The sequence below is a fragment of the Lampris incognitus genome, chromosome 1, assembly GCF_029633865.1.
Source record: "Lampris incognitus isolate fLamInc1 chromosome 1, fLamInc1.hap2, whole genome shotgun sequence".
Taxonomy (NCBI): domain Eukaryota; kingdom Metazoa; phylum Chordata; class Actinopteri; order Lampriformes; family Lampridae; genus Lampris; species Lampris incognitus.
Window position 1 is genome coordinate 143,002,483 of NC_079211.1, and position 15,214 is coordinate 143,017,696.

At 42.9% G+C, this 15,214-nt stretch overlaps 2 protein-coding genes across 3 annotated transcripts; both read right to left on the reverse strand.

Moving 5' to 3' along the window:
* Positions 1–1,114: 1,114 nt before the first annotated feature.
* On the reverse strand, positions 1,115–8,466 carry entpd4 (ectonucleoside triphosphate diphosphohydrolase 4). Of its 2 annotated transcripts, none has more exons than XM_056284410.1 (13): positions 8,352–8,466; positions 7,873–7,989; positions 7,581–7,778; positions 7,234–7,439; positions 6,027–6,177; positions 5,755–5,858; positions 5,327–5,386; positions 4,802–4,932; positions 3,959–4,125; positions 3,514–3,838; positions 2,904–2,989; positions 2,638–2,799; positions 1,115–2,524 (listed from the first exon to the last, which is right to left on the reverse strand). In XM_056284410.1, exons 2-13 carry the CDS (start codon positions 7,878–7,880, stop codon positions 2,290–2,292), a joined length of 1,833 nt encoding a protein of 610 aa, XP_056140385.1. In that variant the 5' UTR covers positions 7,881–7,989; positions 8,352–8,466; the 3' UTR covers positions 1,115–2,289. The 2 variants fall into 2 exon arrangements, with proteins under 2 accessions (XP_056140385.1, XP_056140376.1); XM_056284401.1 differs by having other exon boundaries at positions 4,778–4,932.
* Positions 8,467–8,689: 223 nt separating this feature from the next.
* Positions 8,690–13,567, reverse strand: chmp7 (charged multivesicular body protein 7). Its single transcript, XM_056285680.1, has 10 exons — positions 12,887–13,567; positions 11,304–11,475; positions 11,039–11,224; positions 10,820–10,953; positions 10,458–10,506; positions 10,238–10,357; positions 9,978–10,076; positions 9,822–9,879; positions 9,492–9,725; positions 8,690–9,387 (listed from the first exon to the last, which is right to left on the reverse strand). Exons 1-10 carry the CDS (start codon positions 13,153–13,155, stop codon positions 9,332–9,334), a joined length of 1,377 nt encoding a protein of 458 aa, XP_056141655.1. The 5' UTR covers positions 13,156–13,567; the 3' UTR covers positions 8,690–9,331.
* Between the last annotated feature and the right edge of the window lie 1,647 nt (positions 13,568–15,214).

Consider the following 15,214-nt stretch of genomic DNA (forward strand, 5'->3'; position numbering starts at 1 on the left):
GAATGTGTGTGTGTGTTGGCCTGATGGCCTGTCCAGGGTGTCTCCCCACCTGCCGCCCAATGAATGCTGGGATAGGCTCCAGCATCCCCGCAACCCTGAGAGCAGGATAAGCGGTTTGGAGAATGGATGGCTGTTAGGGTCAGAACTCCCGGCTGTGCCCTTGACCGAGGCACGGCAACGCAAACTGGAGTTGGTCCCCGGGTGCTGTACGGCGGCTGCTCACTGCTCCTAGCTACACAGCTAGGATGGGTTAAATGCAGAGCACGATTTCCCTACAGAATTAATCAAGTATATCAAAATAAATAAACACGAAAAGAAATTCTGAAAAAAGAAAATTCGCCTCGTCTCGATTCTAAATGTTGCACGGACGCTTTTGATAAACTCAAAAGTCACCTTAAAGCAGGATGTTGGTTTTTGTCGGGTCATACAGTTCAGCTTGACCCAAGCAACGCTCTCCACAGTCCATCGCCTCTCTTGAATAGACCGTCGGTTAGCCTTCCTCCTCCTCTTCATCACCGCTTAGTTATGGAGTAGTCATCCAGTGCAGACGCGACATTTTACTCCGTTACCTGACCCACCTCTGTATTTACCTGTAATGCAAGCAGCCTTGATACGCTGAATGATAAAACTCTCACACTCATAAGCACATTTCTTGGGAGTAAATGTGTAGCTGAACGCACAACGGGGTTACGACGACGTTATAATCTACGTTGACATCAGTCCGCTACGCTAGACTCCAGAAATCCCACCTCTCGTTTCCTTGGGGGGGGAACATTTTTCACCCAAAACGTTAAAATATCTCGAAGGAGTACACGGTTCTTCACAACAACAACCCAACCGGTTGTTCTTCTGCTCAAAGCCCGCATGCACACAACTCTTTTTTTTTGGCGAGAATCCCTGCGCCCTTGTTTGAGATGCTATCTCGCCGACCAACAATGGCTACAAAGATGACTTCCTTAGCGGAGGTAATAAATGGCTTGCTCCCAATTTGCACAAAACTTTCATCTCCCTATGTACACAACAGTGTTTTAAAACCTACTACACAAAAGGCTCATCGTTATTGTTTCGCCATTAACAAATAACCCAGAACCCGTTAACAGAGAAGTGAATCAAACAACTTTTATTGTTGAATTGCAATACACCGACTGTTTTATTAAACCTGTGCAAACACTTGACTACATTGTTTTCATAAAAACAATGGGATATGTGCTTTCGTTTCTCATCACCTTCGAGCAGTGACGTTCCAGCTTCTGAAAACGAAGCTCGGGGTATCGAAACATAGGAAACCGTATCCAAATCCACAGCTGAATAAAGGCCCTCGCCTCGGCGGGAGCAGGGCTTAGTGAGATTAACACTCCTGGTGTTGGTATGAACTTAACTACAGTGATAAGACATGATATTGCACTAGTGCAGCTATTCAAAGCCACCCATACAGCAATATAAATAGTATAAACAACGTTGTGGGGTGGGGTGAGGGGGTTCTGCACGACGGCACGATACATTCTGATTCTGTACCTGACAACAAGGCGATCCCGCTTACTAATTAGCATTAACTGTACCCGATTCGTATCGTAAAGGAAAGCCTCTCGAGACACTGGGAGTTTTCTTTCACTCCGACGATCCGACAAACAGAAACTTGTGTGTCAATGGTAAATGACTATACCATTTATCGGTATGACAACAGTATATATATATATAAAAAAAAGATTCCAACACCATAAAGTGATCATGCACTTATCAAGGAAAAGAAAAAAGGCATGTGCACACACAAAACAGTGAAAAAAAATTGCCTCTAGACGATTTATCGGAGTTTAACTTTGCGAAATTCAAAAGTGGAGACAATCCGCATGTTAGGAGATGCAAGATCGCACCCGAACTGGCGAACTGTAGGTTTTTCTGATGAGCGGAGACAGAAAGAGCCAGCTGCCATATGAACTTCGTGAAGTAGAAGCATGTCATGTACGCGTTCTTTTCCCATCTTAATCACATTTATGGCAAATATTTCAAGAACAATAAATTACTGATAAAGTACAGAACTATTTTCATGGCTGAGCAAACCCGAAAACTTATGTAGAATCTTCTTTGTGAGTTCTGGACAAGTCTGAGTACCGTCTCTCCTTGAGCTTAAATCAAAATCCACGTTTAAGAAGGCAACTGTCTTTCAGGGTCGCAGCCTACAACTGAAGGCCGACTCACTGGCCAAGCAGATGGTATCAAAGAGAGAAGGGGCAGAGAACTGGTTCTGGAAAGTCAAGACATGCTGTCCAGATCAACTCTATCATGTTTTTTTTAGAGGGTGATAGGAAGTGAGGGGGAGCTCAGGCCCTCCTCCAGCCACTGGGCCGAGGAAGGAGTGCAGCGCTGCGCCGTACGCCGGTGGATGCGGCGCAGGCGTAACAAATACAGCAAAATAGACAACACAACAACGAGGAAACAGGCCAGGAATAAGTAGTGGTTGTTGACAAAAGAGAAGCTGTGCCGCCAGTGGGAGTGCACTCCTTTCAGGCTCTCCTGCTGGATGTCTCTGAGAGAGGGCAAATCAAACAAGTACATAAGACCGGCTGGCTTTTCTACCAGGAAAATGAAAACAGCAGGAAATATTAATTACAGTCATTTGGGCAGGGGAGTGACTCTTACCTCAAAGGCAGAAAACGTGTTCTGTAAAGTATGGCACCAAGAGTCCACTGGACTTCTTTGTCGTAGACCAAAAGGGCAGTCTTGAGATTTTTATAATTTGTAGGGAAAGAGAACCCCAAATGGAAAACTTCATACATCCACGCTGATTTAAAACACTGGTACCTGCAGGCAAACATAAACATAAAGATTCTTGGACGTTCTTCTTGAGCCGTGGTGAAGTAGTCAGCTTAGATATAGAAGGGGTTTCATGTACTTGTGAGACTTACTTAAGTCTGTGAAGATCAGCATGAGAGGCGTACAAGCCAGAGTCAAAGCGGTCCTTAAGAGTCCGCCACTTGGTGGCACAGTAACTCTGGCAGGAAGGAAAATAAAATAATAATAAAAAAAAAAAAACTGTGAGCCTTATTGTAGGACATGCACTTTTCATGCAACTATTACCTTTGCATACCACCAAGATTGATGCAGAAATAATTTCGCCATATCAGATTTATAAAAACAAATTATTAAAAAGTTCTGAGTAGAAAAATAAATTTTGTGCCACTTTCGTGCATGATTACAACTCAAAAATGCCATTTTACTTTAATGCTTACGAACCTTAAACAATTTTGAAACTGGCTCAAGTGTAAGGGTAAATTTAAGTTAGAGCTAATGGTGTCTATTAACAGGTGATATCAAAATGCCTTCATAGACTGGGGGTTCCACATTGTTTCTTCCAACAGTTACACAGTGGTACTGCATTTGTTTAACAGTCACTGTCTTACAAGATGAGCAATTCTGAATAGCTTTGACTTCATTCTCAAATGACAAGTGATTTAGGGAAAATTATTTACACGCTAAATGCATGCAAAATGGCAGAACCTCTGCTTTGGAGTTTACCTTGGCTGCCTGGGCATATTTGGAAGAATTATAATCCCCGCCCATGCGCAGGACATCCTCGGTACAGTAGTAGAACTCGGAGAAGCCGTAGAACTGGCTGTTGTCATAGTCAATGGCCGGCTGGTAGATACCATTCAAGGAGGTTTGATTTTCTTCAGTACGGTTGAGGAAAGGCTGGAGAAGTTGTCTACATAAGTCGAAGTCCCCCGTGCCTCGAATGTAGAACTTCTGTGTAGGGGGGCCGACCTCGTCCTGCAGGTCTGTAGGTAGACATGGATCCATGAGGGGAGACTCTGCCGTCTCTCCAACATGCTGGCCCAAGAGTCTAGTCAAAACGACAACACAGATTATATTCAAGGACAACATATTGATACACACCTATCTATATCAATCATTTAATTGCAATTTTTATTTATATCATTGGGATATCAGAACGGGCTCTCACTTGTTTCGTGTGGCGGTATTTTTGACAAGACTCTCCTCATATCTTTGGTGTGCTGCATTTCCCCCAAACCCAAGGAAAGTGGACACGTACACACGATAAACGTGTTCTGTGCGATGCGCATCGCAACCCAAGTTGAACTCTGCCAGTAAGTTCTTAGCAACCTCCTCCTAGAAGACACAGAAAATCAGCTAGGGAATTGTGGGCTTGACCCATCACGCCCATGCATGTTTCAACCTCTGCTAGTGATAGGCAATTACACTTGAGCTATGCTTATCCATTGATGAGTCTTTTAGTATGATATTTGCCGTGACCAATTTATTCTATTCCCACAGTTACATAAATAGAGGTGGAATAACCTAACAAGAAAAAATGTGATGCTTGATTTTAACAGTGTATAACATACAAGCAAAAAAAAAAAAGTATGGAGGCCATGCACGTCACAGTAGCTATCATCTGATACACAAAAAATGGGTAAAAATTGATGAGCTCATCACAACCAGAAATTCCCATTTGAGTCATGGATAACTTGCGTGGCGTTTTATCATCTCTATGCAACACACTTCATATTTTCAACTCCAAATCCTGCTATGGAGCCATGCAGCAGGCTTACAGTATGCCTTCAATAGGGTTGAATGGAGAGTACTTCATTTCCACAGGAGAAAAATAAAAAAAAGGTGCACACAGGTTTAATCAGGAAATGTCAGAGATTGGAAGAAGAGAGAGGTTGGAAGGAGGGAAAAGAACAAAGGGTGAGTGACAAAACCAAAGACAGCACACAAAAAAACAAAAAACAAAACAGAATTGGTTGTGGATAATAACCTGTTGTGGAGAAGCAAAGCTTACAGTTTTGGGCACTTCGTATGCAATCTGTGTAGAGACCCCGCCCATGTCCAGGACACCGGCAGTCCTTTTCCTCACCAGCGCCTCCTGCTGGTCATTCCCAGGGACCTGTACTTCTACTACAGCTTCCCCATCTCGAGAACGACAGGATAAAAGTGAGAGGTAAGCACCAAGGAGGATAAATGGGGTAAGCTTAAAAGAATTTCAAAAATAGTGTAGCCTTATCCCTAAAAAGCTGGAAAGGAGTGGAGTGGAATGGTTACAAAAGCAGTATGTAGATAATATTACATTTAAATCCAGGCGGGACATGTTTTTTCCCCTTAAAAAAACATGGTACTGTGTGGCTGAGGGTGTATTCAGCCATTAATGAAATATTTCTACACAGAACGGGTTGAGAGATGTTGCAACGTTATACTTTTGTCTTGAGAGATAGCAAATACAGTATGACAGTCAAGTCCAATGCAGCGAAAGAAATTCACTTACAAAAATGCTAAATTCATGAAATAAAAGATCTCCCTGGTAACTTACCATTGTGTACATGGTTAAATCTTCCAAGGACAAAATTAATTCCAATCCATGCATATACACCTATAAACAAATGACAACTATTACAGGAATCTGGGATTTAAACAAGTGCTGTTTTTTTAAAGATTATTTTTTGGCATTTTTTTTTTTTTTTGCCTTATTTGATCGTGATAGTAAAGAGACAGGAAAGGCAGGGGAGAGGAAGGGGATGACTCAGCCATATTTGGTACGCACTCTACCAGACGAGCCACCAGGGTGCCCCAAACAAGTGCTGTTTTATCAAAATAAAAGCATCTGAAAAATCATTTATAGTATATCAAGTATACAATGAATTAAAAACGCAATTAATGAAATGTTAACCAACACCTGTAGTGACAATGTATGGATACTTTTTGCAATACACCTTATCTTGTTTCTAACCTTTGACTTACCTTCCTGTTTGCCAGAAATGACTTCTACATGGGAATCAGAGAAGAGGAAGTTGAAGTTTACTGGGATATCTGTCCGCAGATCCTCTAGAAGTGCTTCTTGTTGACTGGGATTAAAATAAAACAATCTCGGCATTATTTTGTGTCATACTGTTCCGTCCACCAACATCAGTCACTGTTATGTGAATATCCTAGAACCACAACCATACCTGAGGCTTTGGGGGAAATAGTTCAGGCATAAACTACAAGACTCTTCTCAGTGCACTTGAATGTACCTTTCAGGTAGAATCCTCATTCCAGCTGTGCAAAGGATGTACAAGGGTGTTTCTTGGTGTTTGCTTTTAGGTATGTGTTGGGCTGCAAAGCTCAGTAGTGGAAATATGTAATCACTGGCTTTTTCAGGTGTTGTAGCCAATTCAGAGATGCCTACAAGGGAAAAAATACAAATTAAAAGAAAAAAAGAGTGAGATGTTGAGCTTGCATCTTAATAAAATTTAAAAAAAACTATGACTGCGTAGTGGGTGCCAGTATGCAAGTATATGGCTTTTGGGACCATTCTTGCTCAGAAACACGGTTAGTGTCTGATGAATGAATAACCGTCACATCTTGGGAGTGTCAACGTTTATGGTGCAAAAGTATGATTTTGCACCATAAACTTGGTTACCACTCACATAAACTGAGTAACTACTTATCATGTGCTGTTCAAGGTTTGAGTATTACCAAGCCAATATACTTTTAAAAGTTTTTTTTATATAGTTACATCCTAGAGTGTAAAAACATTAAGCAACTCAAAGGCAGAAAGATAAGAAACTGAGGCTGATTGTTAGCATGTGATGTTAGCTAATCGTTTGAGAAAAAAAAATATGATCAGATAAGTAGTAAAATAAAAGCAAGCTTAATTTTCAAAGGTATGGGAATGGGAGTGTTTGTACATTAACTTATATTACTGAGGGCCTCCAAAGCACATTCTTTAATTCAGCCATCTGCTTATTAGAATTTAGTGCTTAGCAATATGGAAAATATTACTATGATAATCATAAGGAATATTACACAATAGACATATCATGATATCTGTTTAAATATGCAAAAATACCTCATTTAAGAATACAACTGAGGTTTACCACATTGAACTGTTGGGTAAAGTACAATTCAATCCAAAACTAGTTTTCAAATAATTTTCTTTCAAATATTTCACACCTAACTTTGTGAGAAAGTTCAGGTAACAAGTTCTTATCATAATTTACACAACAAAATTGTGAAACACGATATGACATTATATGAATCTCATCCCCATACCATTAAAAGGATTTACCATTAAAAAAATGATAAACAATAATACTGAATTATCGTCCAGTACTATTAGAACTTATTTTGTTGGTTGAGAGTCTTGTGATGTCCAGTTAAGGACTGTCAAGTATTTAAAAAGATGTGTCCTTCTACCCTTTTGAAACAACTTTTGAGCCATGACCGGCCTCTTCTTACCCGGCTTTATCTTCATTACCACTGGCTTGCGGTGTTGATCTCTCATTTGTCGGATGTTCAGCAATTCATGAGGATTACCATTGTGGCGTGGCCAACAGTACACAAACACTCTGGAACCGCTACTCCCACAGTCCACCACCAGGCCATAGTTAAGGTTGGGGTTGCTTGTGTCTGTTGCCTCCACATCAGTCACTCTTGCCAAATGTCTTTCAGCCAGGGGGGAAAAAAAGGGGGGGGGGTTCAAAGTGAGATGGGGTTGCTTGAAGTCAGTATGGCACAATTAAAGATTTGAGACCCAAAATGTAATTGGGTGTCACAGAATTCCCATGCGCCAACAGTTATTTCACCTGTGGAAGTGACTCTCCTTTCTGATCCAGGTGGTGTGCCCCTTTGCAGTGACAAGCAAGAGGTAAACAAGCCCCACCAGACACACCACCAGGCCGATAAAGAGCAGTTGTCTGAGGGAAGGTATAACAAGCCGGGGAAGAACCTGGGATGACAGACTGAAATGCCAGGAGGCTGGGAAAAGGCACGAAAAGCTGATCCTGCCAAGAGAGGGAGGGAGGGGGGGGGGTTATGAAGGTCAGCATAGGTGAACATAGTGAAGTTCTGAGCACTAGGGAACATCAACAAACCAACCTTCCCATGATGCGGATTGTCGTCGGTTTGTTAGATTACGATAGAAAAGTGACGGGAAAGTCGACTGGAGGTTGGGACGCTGGCTCCATTCTGCTTCCTTCTCGCCATCATTTCAGCCTAAGAGGACAAAACTTGGGTTATAGACGACACGTCTGCTGTTGGAGCCTGCACTGAACAGTTAGCTGCCAGGGAAACGAAACGCCTGTTGCCAAAAACCGACTTCCCCTTGAATTACACACTTATTTAAGTGTTAGCTTCAAATACAAACAATCGCCTTGCAAGAATGTGGCTCTGACTTAGACATCTGCCATACGCCAATAGGTACACCCCGATGCTAACACACACCGGGGAGACACCAGGCTAACGTTAGCATATCCCACCTGCGGGTTTAGCTAGCAGCAAGCCGACACGTGTGACACCTGTAAATGTCGGGAAAACACGGTGTCACGTGCCGGACTCGACGTCCATTCAATACTTACAGCGTAAAAACGAGTCTCCTCCTCCACCGAAACAACCATGGTTTGGTTTGATGAGCTGGAAGGCGCCGGCTAACGCTAGCCAGCCATCGTCAACAACCGGCGCAGGTCGTGGCCGAATGACGTGGCAGTTCCTGCGACGGAGCGCTCGGTTTTTTTCCCGCTGCTGCCCGGGCGGGGCAGGGCGGGAAGCCACGCCCACCGCCGGTCACACAGGCGTTTTCATGCCCCCCACCCCCGTTAAAGATAACGCCAATCAGGCCCTGCGGTACTCGGGGAGCCTTGTGAGGGCCGCTGGTGCTGTGTACCTACATAAGAGCCGACACTGGACGCGAGACGGTTCATTAAAATAAACTTTATTTTGAGAAACATATTTGGTTGAACTCACGTGCACCCTCGAGCGCCCGGAGGCATTACAGCGACCACCATCCTATGTGATCGTAAGGGCAATGATTGATGTGGCATGACGGGTTACTAAGTGACGTATTTATGGTTAAGAAGGCCACTGAGAACACACTGCTAAAGAACCTGTGTTCCACACTTACACACAGCTTTCAACACACTGGACAAAGACAAAACAGCTGTTCAGATTCTGGTTAAAGTAGACAAAATTAAAAGTTAACCACCATGGTGCCGTGCCAACAACCATGTTTAAAAAAGGGAAAAAAAAGAAGTTAACATACATGTTCTGAATTGATAACAGTTCGGCTTGAAAATGGGCAGCAAATTCTGAGTAGCATGTTAACGTAACCTCCTTTCGGGCATGCCACCACGATAACGGGATTCCTCTTCACAAAAAATGGAAGAGCAGTGCCTTGGTTTTTGGCAACCCCTAAAGCGAGCAACCTCTAACTACTCATTTACTAATTTGCTCTTTCTAGACAGTTTCCGTTTTAACTTCTAAAGACTCTTAAAATATATATATGTCGATGAAGTGTTGACTCGACGCTCATATTGGCAAATGTTTTTACCACTTGCGAGTGCTACTTTGCAGGCTCCAGCCTTTTCGTTGGCGAGGTCATTTTCCTCTGCTGAAAGCCTAGGGAAGAGAGGTAAACTGTGAGTTACTTCAGAGCCTTTGTGTCACAGTAGGGCATCATAAGAGGGGGGGGGGGGGAGAGAGATAGAGAACGGTAAGCAAACCTGAATCTGTGAGGGTTAGGCGATTCAGTTCATCCTCCAGTTGCTCATCAGTGATGTCGAAGTAGTTTTGCGGTACAGGAGGCAAAAAACTCAACAGATCATTACTTGGGAGACTTCGCTCCCTAGCAGGTGAGAGGCGGTTTGATGGAACTTCGGGTAAACCGGAGATGCCGTCCAGCTTAGACTCTTCCAGTAATGATTTAAGTTCCTCCTCCAATTCATCTGTGTCTCCCCCTATTAAAAAAAGGGGGGGGAAATGATTTTAGGAACTGAAATGTCATTATGCTGTAAAATATAATGATATTAAAATACCAAAAAAGGATGCTGTACCTGCGCTGGGCACACCACCGGCTATAACTTGGCTCACCTCATCTTGAGTATCACATAACTGGTTATACAATAAAGAACATATGCACGTAAGCATGACTTTCACGATTCAGAATTGTAAAATGGCTTTTAAAAAAATACTGCCTTAAAATAAGCAACCTCCTGGATCTGATCGACAAGGCTCTCTGCACGTTCCACAGTCATATCTTTCAGAGAGAGTCGCATGGCAGCTACTCCAGTCTGATATGCTTGAATAACCTAGAGAAGCAATTGGCAAAGACACAGAAAACAGCTTTGATAAACACAACTGGATAATGAAGCTGGGATCATATAGACTGTACAAAATGATCAGGAGTAAATGCTTTTTTTTCTTCCATATAACACTGGCATTAAGCATTGATTTTTATTCTGCCCCTCACCATCTTATCAGTCTGTGACTGGGCAATTTTGTCCAGAATTCCTCTTATAGTCTCCAGCTGGGCAAACAATTTGTCTGTTCTCTTTTCTACCCTCTTGCGGCCTCTAAGGCACCTTAGAGCCTGTGGAATAATTCATGAATATGAACAGTGAATGGAATAGTAATAGCATTGAGTGGCTGAGTATAGTAAATGGGTTTGGCAGTTGAACATTAGGGAAAACCTGAGATTTCTTCCCTTCCCGCAGCAGCATCCTCGCTTCTTCTCTGCACCTGTGCATAGATAACACAAGCAGATACTGGCACTCACTTTGCAAGATGTCTACATACAAATGCAATCAATCCGGCCGGGGTTAAGATCCCATACGTTGAGAATGACAAACCCCAAATCAAGCGAATCATTTGATTAGCTTAGAAGGTCAAGTCTGGGGGAAGTGGTACAATTGGTGGTGCTAAAGGGCTCCGAAACTTTTCTAGGCGTGGTACCACATAGCTGTGGTCAAAATGATTGCCTAACACGAAATGACACATTTATCAAACTTGGCATGATGAAAAACGCTACACGTTCATATTTGACTTTACACACTTGTCTGCTTCAAGTCCCAGTGCCTCCACACGCTCTCGGAGAAGTTTTTCGCTGCGCTGAAGCTGGTAGATGCCCACATCCACATCACTGACTGGAGTGACACGATCCTGCCCAGGCTGAGAAAACTTCACAATCTGAGAAGAGCAAGACAGGACATGATGTGTTGGCTCTACTGGCAGGTTTTGTCTTGATAATCTTGATTCTGAGGTTATGTGTTACCTTTTCACCTTCATGCAACAAGACGGTCACTTGCTTCTCTCTCTGCAGCTGCAGCAGGGCCATACACAAGGTACTCTCATCAGCACAAACATGGGAGGTCAGTGTACAAAGCTCTTGAAAGGACAGGAGATAGCTGTTTGCGAAGTCGCTCTTCCTGTACACCTCAAGCAGTTGTCTCGCCTTCTCCTGTAAAACAAGTGAATTTACCCTTTTCGGACACAAACAACTTAAATCTGCTTACTGAAACAATTTGATCTACACGCACCTTCACTAGCTCTATAACGACGAAGGATTCTTCCAAAGACACCCGACCGCTTCCAAGAAGAGTAGAGAAGGTCCATTTCAAAGGCTTCACCAGCAGCAGCCCTACACCCCAGGACAGCCATCCAGAGTCCACGTTGGCAGCAAACTCAGACTCTCTTTGTATCTGACCACATCTGGTAGAGGTTTCACAAGACATCACAAGTAAATGCACATGCAGCAGGGCTGGAAAATAACTCCAGCATCATTATTTATCGTCTTACGTGGGTACCGTGTTGGGATGAAATTCGGATAATCTCAAATGGCGATACAGAATTTTGTTGTCAGAATTAATAACGACAATCCACTATCTAAAATTTCTCGCAAAATGAGGGTCTGAAACGTTTGAGGGAATGCAATTTGAAAATTAATTTTGGTTTGACATTACACTTTACATGAGCGGGCAGTTCAACGCTACGAGCCTCAGCTGAAAAAAACCCCCAAATGTAAACGTTGTACTTTTGCACATGTAAGCAGATATTGTAATTATACATACATATCCTGTAAAATCCCCTGTGATTATCGTGATAATAACTTCCATATCGTCACCTTCTTAACATAACGGCCTAAGTCAGTGGTTCTCAACCTTTTTGGGGTCCTGGACCCCCTGCGTATTTTTGATCTACCCTGAGGACCCCTCCGCCTGATCTTGGGGGAGGGGGGTTGCAATTTGATGGAAACAGTAGAAACTGCATTTTAAATTGCATTATAGCATTTATTCACTCTTTGGGGCAAAAATAAGAGCTTTCAGTTGTAACTTAGATATATGTAACAAAACAGAATTCTTATGCAGTAACTTTCAGATATATGTAACAAAACAGAATATGTATTCAGTAACTTTCAGATATATGTAACAAAACAGAATATGTATTCAGTAACTTTCAGATATATGTAACAAAACAGAATATGTATTCAGTAACTTTCAGATATACGTAACAACAGAATTTTTATGCAGTAACTTTTAACAATGCAAACGGGAGTGAGATCTCTTATTAAAATACAATAAATTACACTTATGAAACAGATGTAATTAGAGAAAAAAGTCGTTACCCTTTATAGTTTAGGTAGATAAAGGTCTCAGTCACATGTGAGTAAAATAATCCTATTTCTATAAATGTCATAGGATCTTTTTTTTAAAGATATTTTATTTTCACGGACCCCTTGCAATTACACCACGGACCACTAGGGGTCCGCGGACCCCCGGTTGAGAAACACTGGCCTAAGTCATATTTTCAAGTTTAAAAACAAAAACAGAATAAACTGAAACTGAAACAAAATTTGGTCACGTTTCTTCTGGCAGGGAAGGAGCCTCGAGCTGGCGCGAGAGGGGGAGCGGTACCAACTCGGACGCGGAATAAACTGAAACTGAAACAAAACGTGTCCATTTATTCTGATTGTTTTCGAACAACTTGAAAACACGACTCGGGCCACTGATCTAAGAAGGGGACGATCTCCGCCTCGCACCGAGTCATGCAAGGCAGGCTACGCCCGCACGGCTCTGGGAGGTCATTAGCAGAAGCCTCACACCGGACGAGTCCAACAAGTTACCTGGCCATGCACTGAATGACAGTCCCCAAACCCAGAGGCCAGGTCCCCTTTCTGCGGAAGATCCTGTTCAGCTCTTGCACACTGACACACACCGTGCCGCGGCTCCTGCAGTTCTGCACGATCAGGGACGTCCAGAAGTCCAGTTTGCTGTCCCAGTCCGTCGTGTTCACGTCGCGGTTTTCCTTGAAGTCCGAGAACAGGAAATTCATCCGATCGTCGTCCTCCCACTCGGCTGGCAGGGGCGTCTCGGCGGCGGCGGCGGCAGACATTGTTTTAACGGAACACACAACACAGCCGTGATCTCCACGCGAGTCGGTGGGCTCGTGACGTGCCCCCCCCCTCGCCCCCCGGCAGCTAAACTCAACACTTTGTGGCTAAGCGACGTCCGCTGGCTCGATCCGAACCAGCGTCGAGTGAGCGCGAAAGCGGGCGTGTTCGGACCTTCGGGTGCGCGTTAGAAGGCCGCGACGCGGCGTCAAAGAGGTGGCGGACGCGCTTAGTCTCGCACGGCCGGGCCGACGTCCGCGCAGGGGGCGGACATGCCCGGGTCTGCCAAAGTGAGCGTGGGACGTAGTTCGCTCGCGGGAGCTGACGCGTCAACAAGCGCGACCGAGGGGGTTCGCACGTTTTTGCAGCCCGGGACGGCGCGAGCGCTCCGGAGCTCGCGTCCCCCGTTGAGGGTATGCGGGTGACGTCACAGGCGCGGTGACGCGGCGCTGAGTGGCAAAAAAAAGACCCGGGCGGCGGCGTTAATGGAGAGACTTCCCACGAGTTTATCGCTGATTTTGTCTTTTCTGATTTTCACCTTCACTATGAGAATGTTATTTTTTTGTTTTAGTCATTTTAATCACAAAGGCGGTGATGCATTCTTTTTTATAAATATGCTTTTATTTTTAGCCAAGTTTCATACACATATACATGTAAATTCTCCAACAGAAAGCCTCAACTCTTTGCACTTGAAAAAGAAGTTGAACAATATATAACGACGATCTCTACTTCAAAAAACACAAAGGATTTAAAAACCATCAACGTTTGCAAATCTCTGAATCTGTTTACATAAAATATGATCTCACCTTTATTTACTTATTTTTTTCTGTTATTTATTTTTTATAATTTACTTTCTCTTTTGTGTCTTTATTGTTTTTTTTAATCTTCAATCTATTGTTTTTGTGGTGTCTCGTGTGTCTATTTTGCTCTGTTTGAATGTATTTGAAGTATCAATAAAGTAAGAAGAAGAAAAAAAAAGAGTGGCGGCGTTCATTTGGTCTGCCTTTGTTGGTGAAAAAATTGTTTGGGGAAAAATGTGGCTTTTACCTCATAAGTTCCTCTTGACTCATAAAGTAAAAGAAATATCTTTCAAAATTATTCATAGATTCTATCCAACTAATCATTATTTGCAGAGACTTAAGGAGGAAATTGATGTGAGTTGTTCTCTCTGTGGTTTGTTTAATGAAACGTGGGTTCATTTATTCTGGTCTTGCCCACACGCTAAACAACCGTGGAGTAGGTTGTCACGTTTGATTATTGATCATATTTACCCTCATTTCACCCTGAGTTGGAAAAACGTATTGTTTGGATATACTGAATTTGATAGAAACCTCGATTCTCAGTATTATTCAATCAATCTGCTAATTATCTTAACAAAATTGTATAGTCACATATCTAAATTCTCCAGCAAGAAACCTAATTTTCCTGCGCCGTCTGCGTATATCAAACAATATATTTCATCAATATCCGATAGTGAAAATAAAAACGCTGTAAAAAACATACAAGCACTTTATGATTTACAAAACATTTAGTTAAGTGTGTAATTTATTTGTTTTACTTTATACAATCCCCCTGGCGTATTTATGTTAATGTTTATGATAATATATGTGTTAATGTTGTATGCATTTAATAACGTGACTATTGTTGATTGACGTTGTTGTATGCTATTTTTGTTCACTTTTGTTAATAAAGTTCTTTTAAAAAAAAAAGAGAGAAAAAAAGCGTGACGGCGTTAAGCGTCCGGCTTGCGCGCGGCGGAAACGCGCGTGACATGGTGAAGAGCTGCTGCGCGGTGGGCTGCGCCCGTCGGTTTCGCAAGAAGTCGCGCTTGCCTTTTTACAGACTGCCGAAAGATGAGCGCAAGAGAAACAGGTGGATCGCTGCGATGCGCAGAAACAACTGGAATCCCGGCGCCGAGTCGTGGATATGCGGTTCCCATTTCGTGTCAGGTGGGCTGACGTTGGATTTCTGGGGTAACGTTAGGTGGTAACATCATAAAGTCATATGCTGTATTGACTACGCGTCAGTTAAATATTTAGCATCTTGCATAAACTTCCTTGT

Bases quoted from the DNA above. Each gene is read 5' to 3' on its own strand.
- entpd4 (XM_056284401.1), bottom strand. The intron at 7,440-7,580 runs GTGAAATAACTG...CCTGGCTGAAAG, and splicing joins AAGGAGAGTCACTTCCACAG to ACATTTGGCAAGAGTGACTG. The intron at 2,990-3,513 runs GTAAACTCCAAA...CCTTCCTGCCAG, and splicing joins AATATGCCCAGGCAGCCAAG to AGTTACTGTGCCACCAAGTG.
- chmp7 (XM_056285680.1), bottom strand. From the start codon at position 13,155: ATGTCTGCCGCCGCCGCCGCCGAGACGCCCCTGCCAGCCGAGTGGGAG. The intron at 11,476-12,886 runs GTAACTTGTTGG...AACCTCTACCAG, and splicing joins GTCATTCAGTGCATGGCCAG to ATGTGGTCAGATACAAAGAG. The intron at 9,388-9,491 runs GTTTGCTTACCG...TCTCTTCCCTAG, and splicing joins CCTAACCCTCACAGATTCAG to GCTTTCAGCAGAGGAAAATG.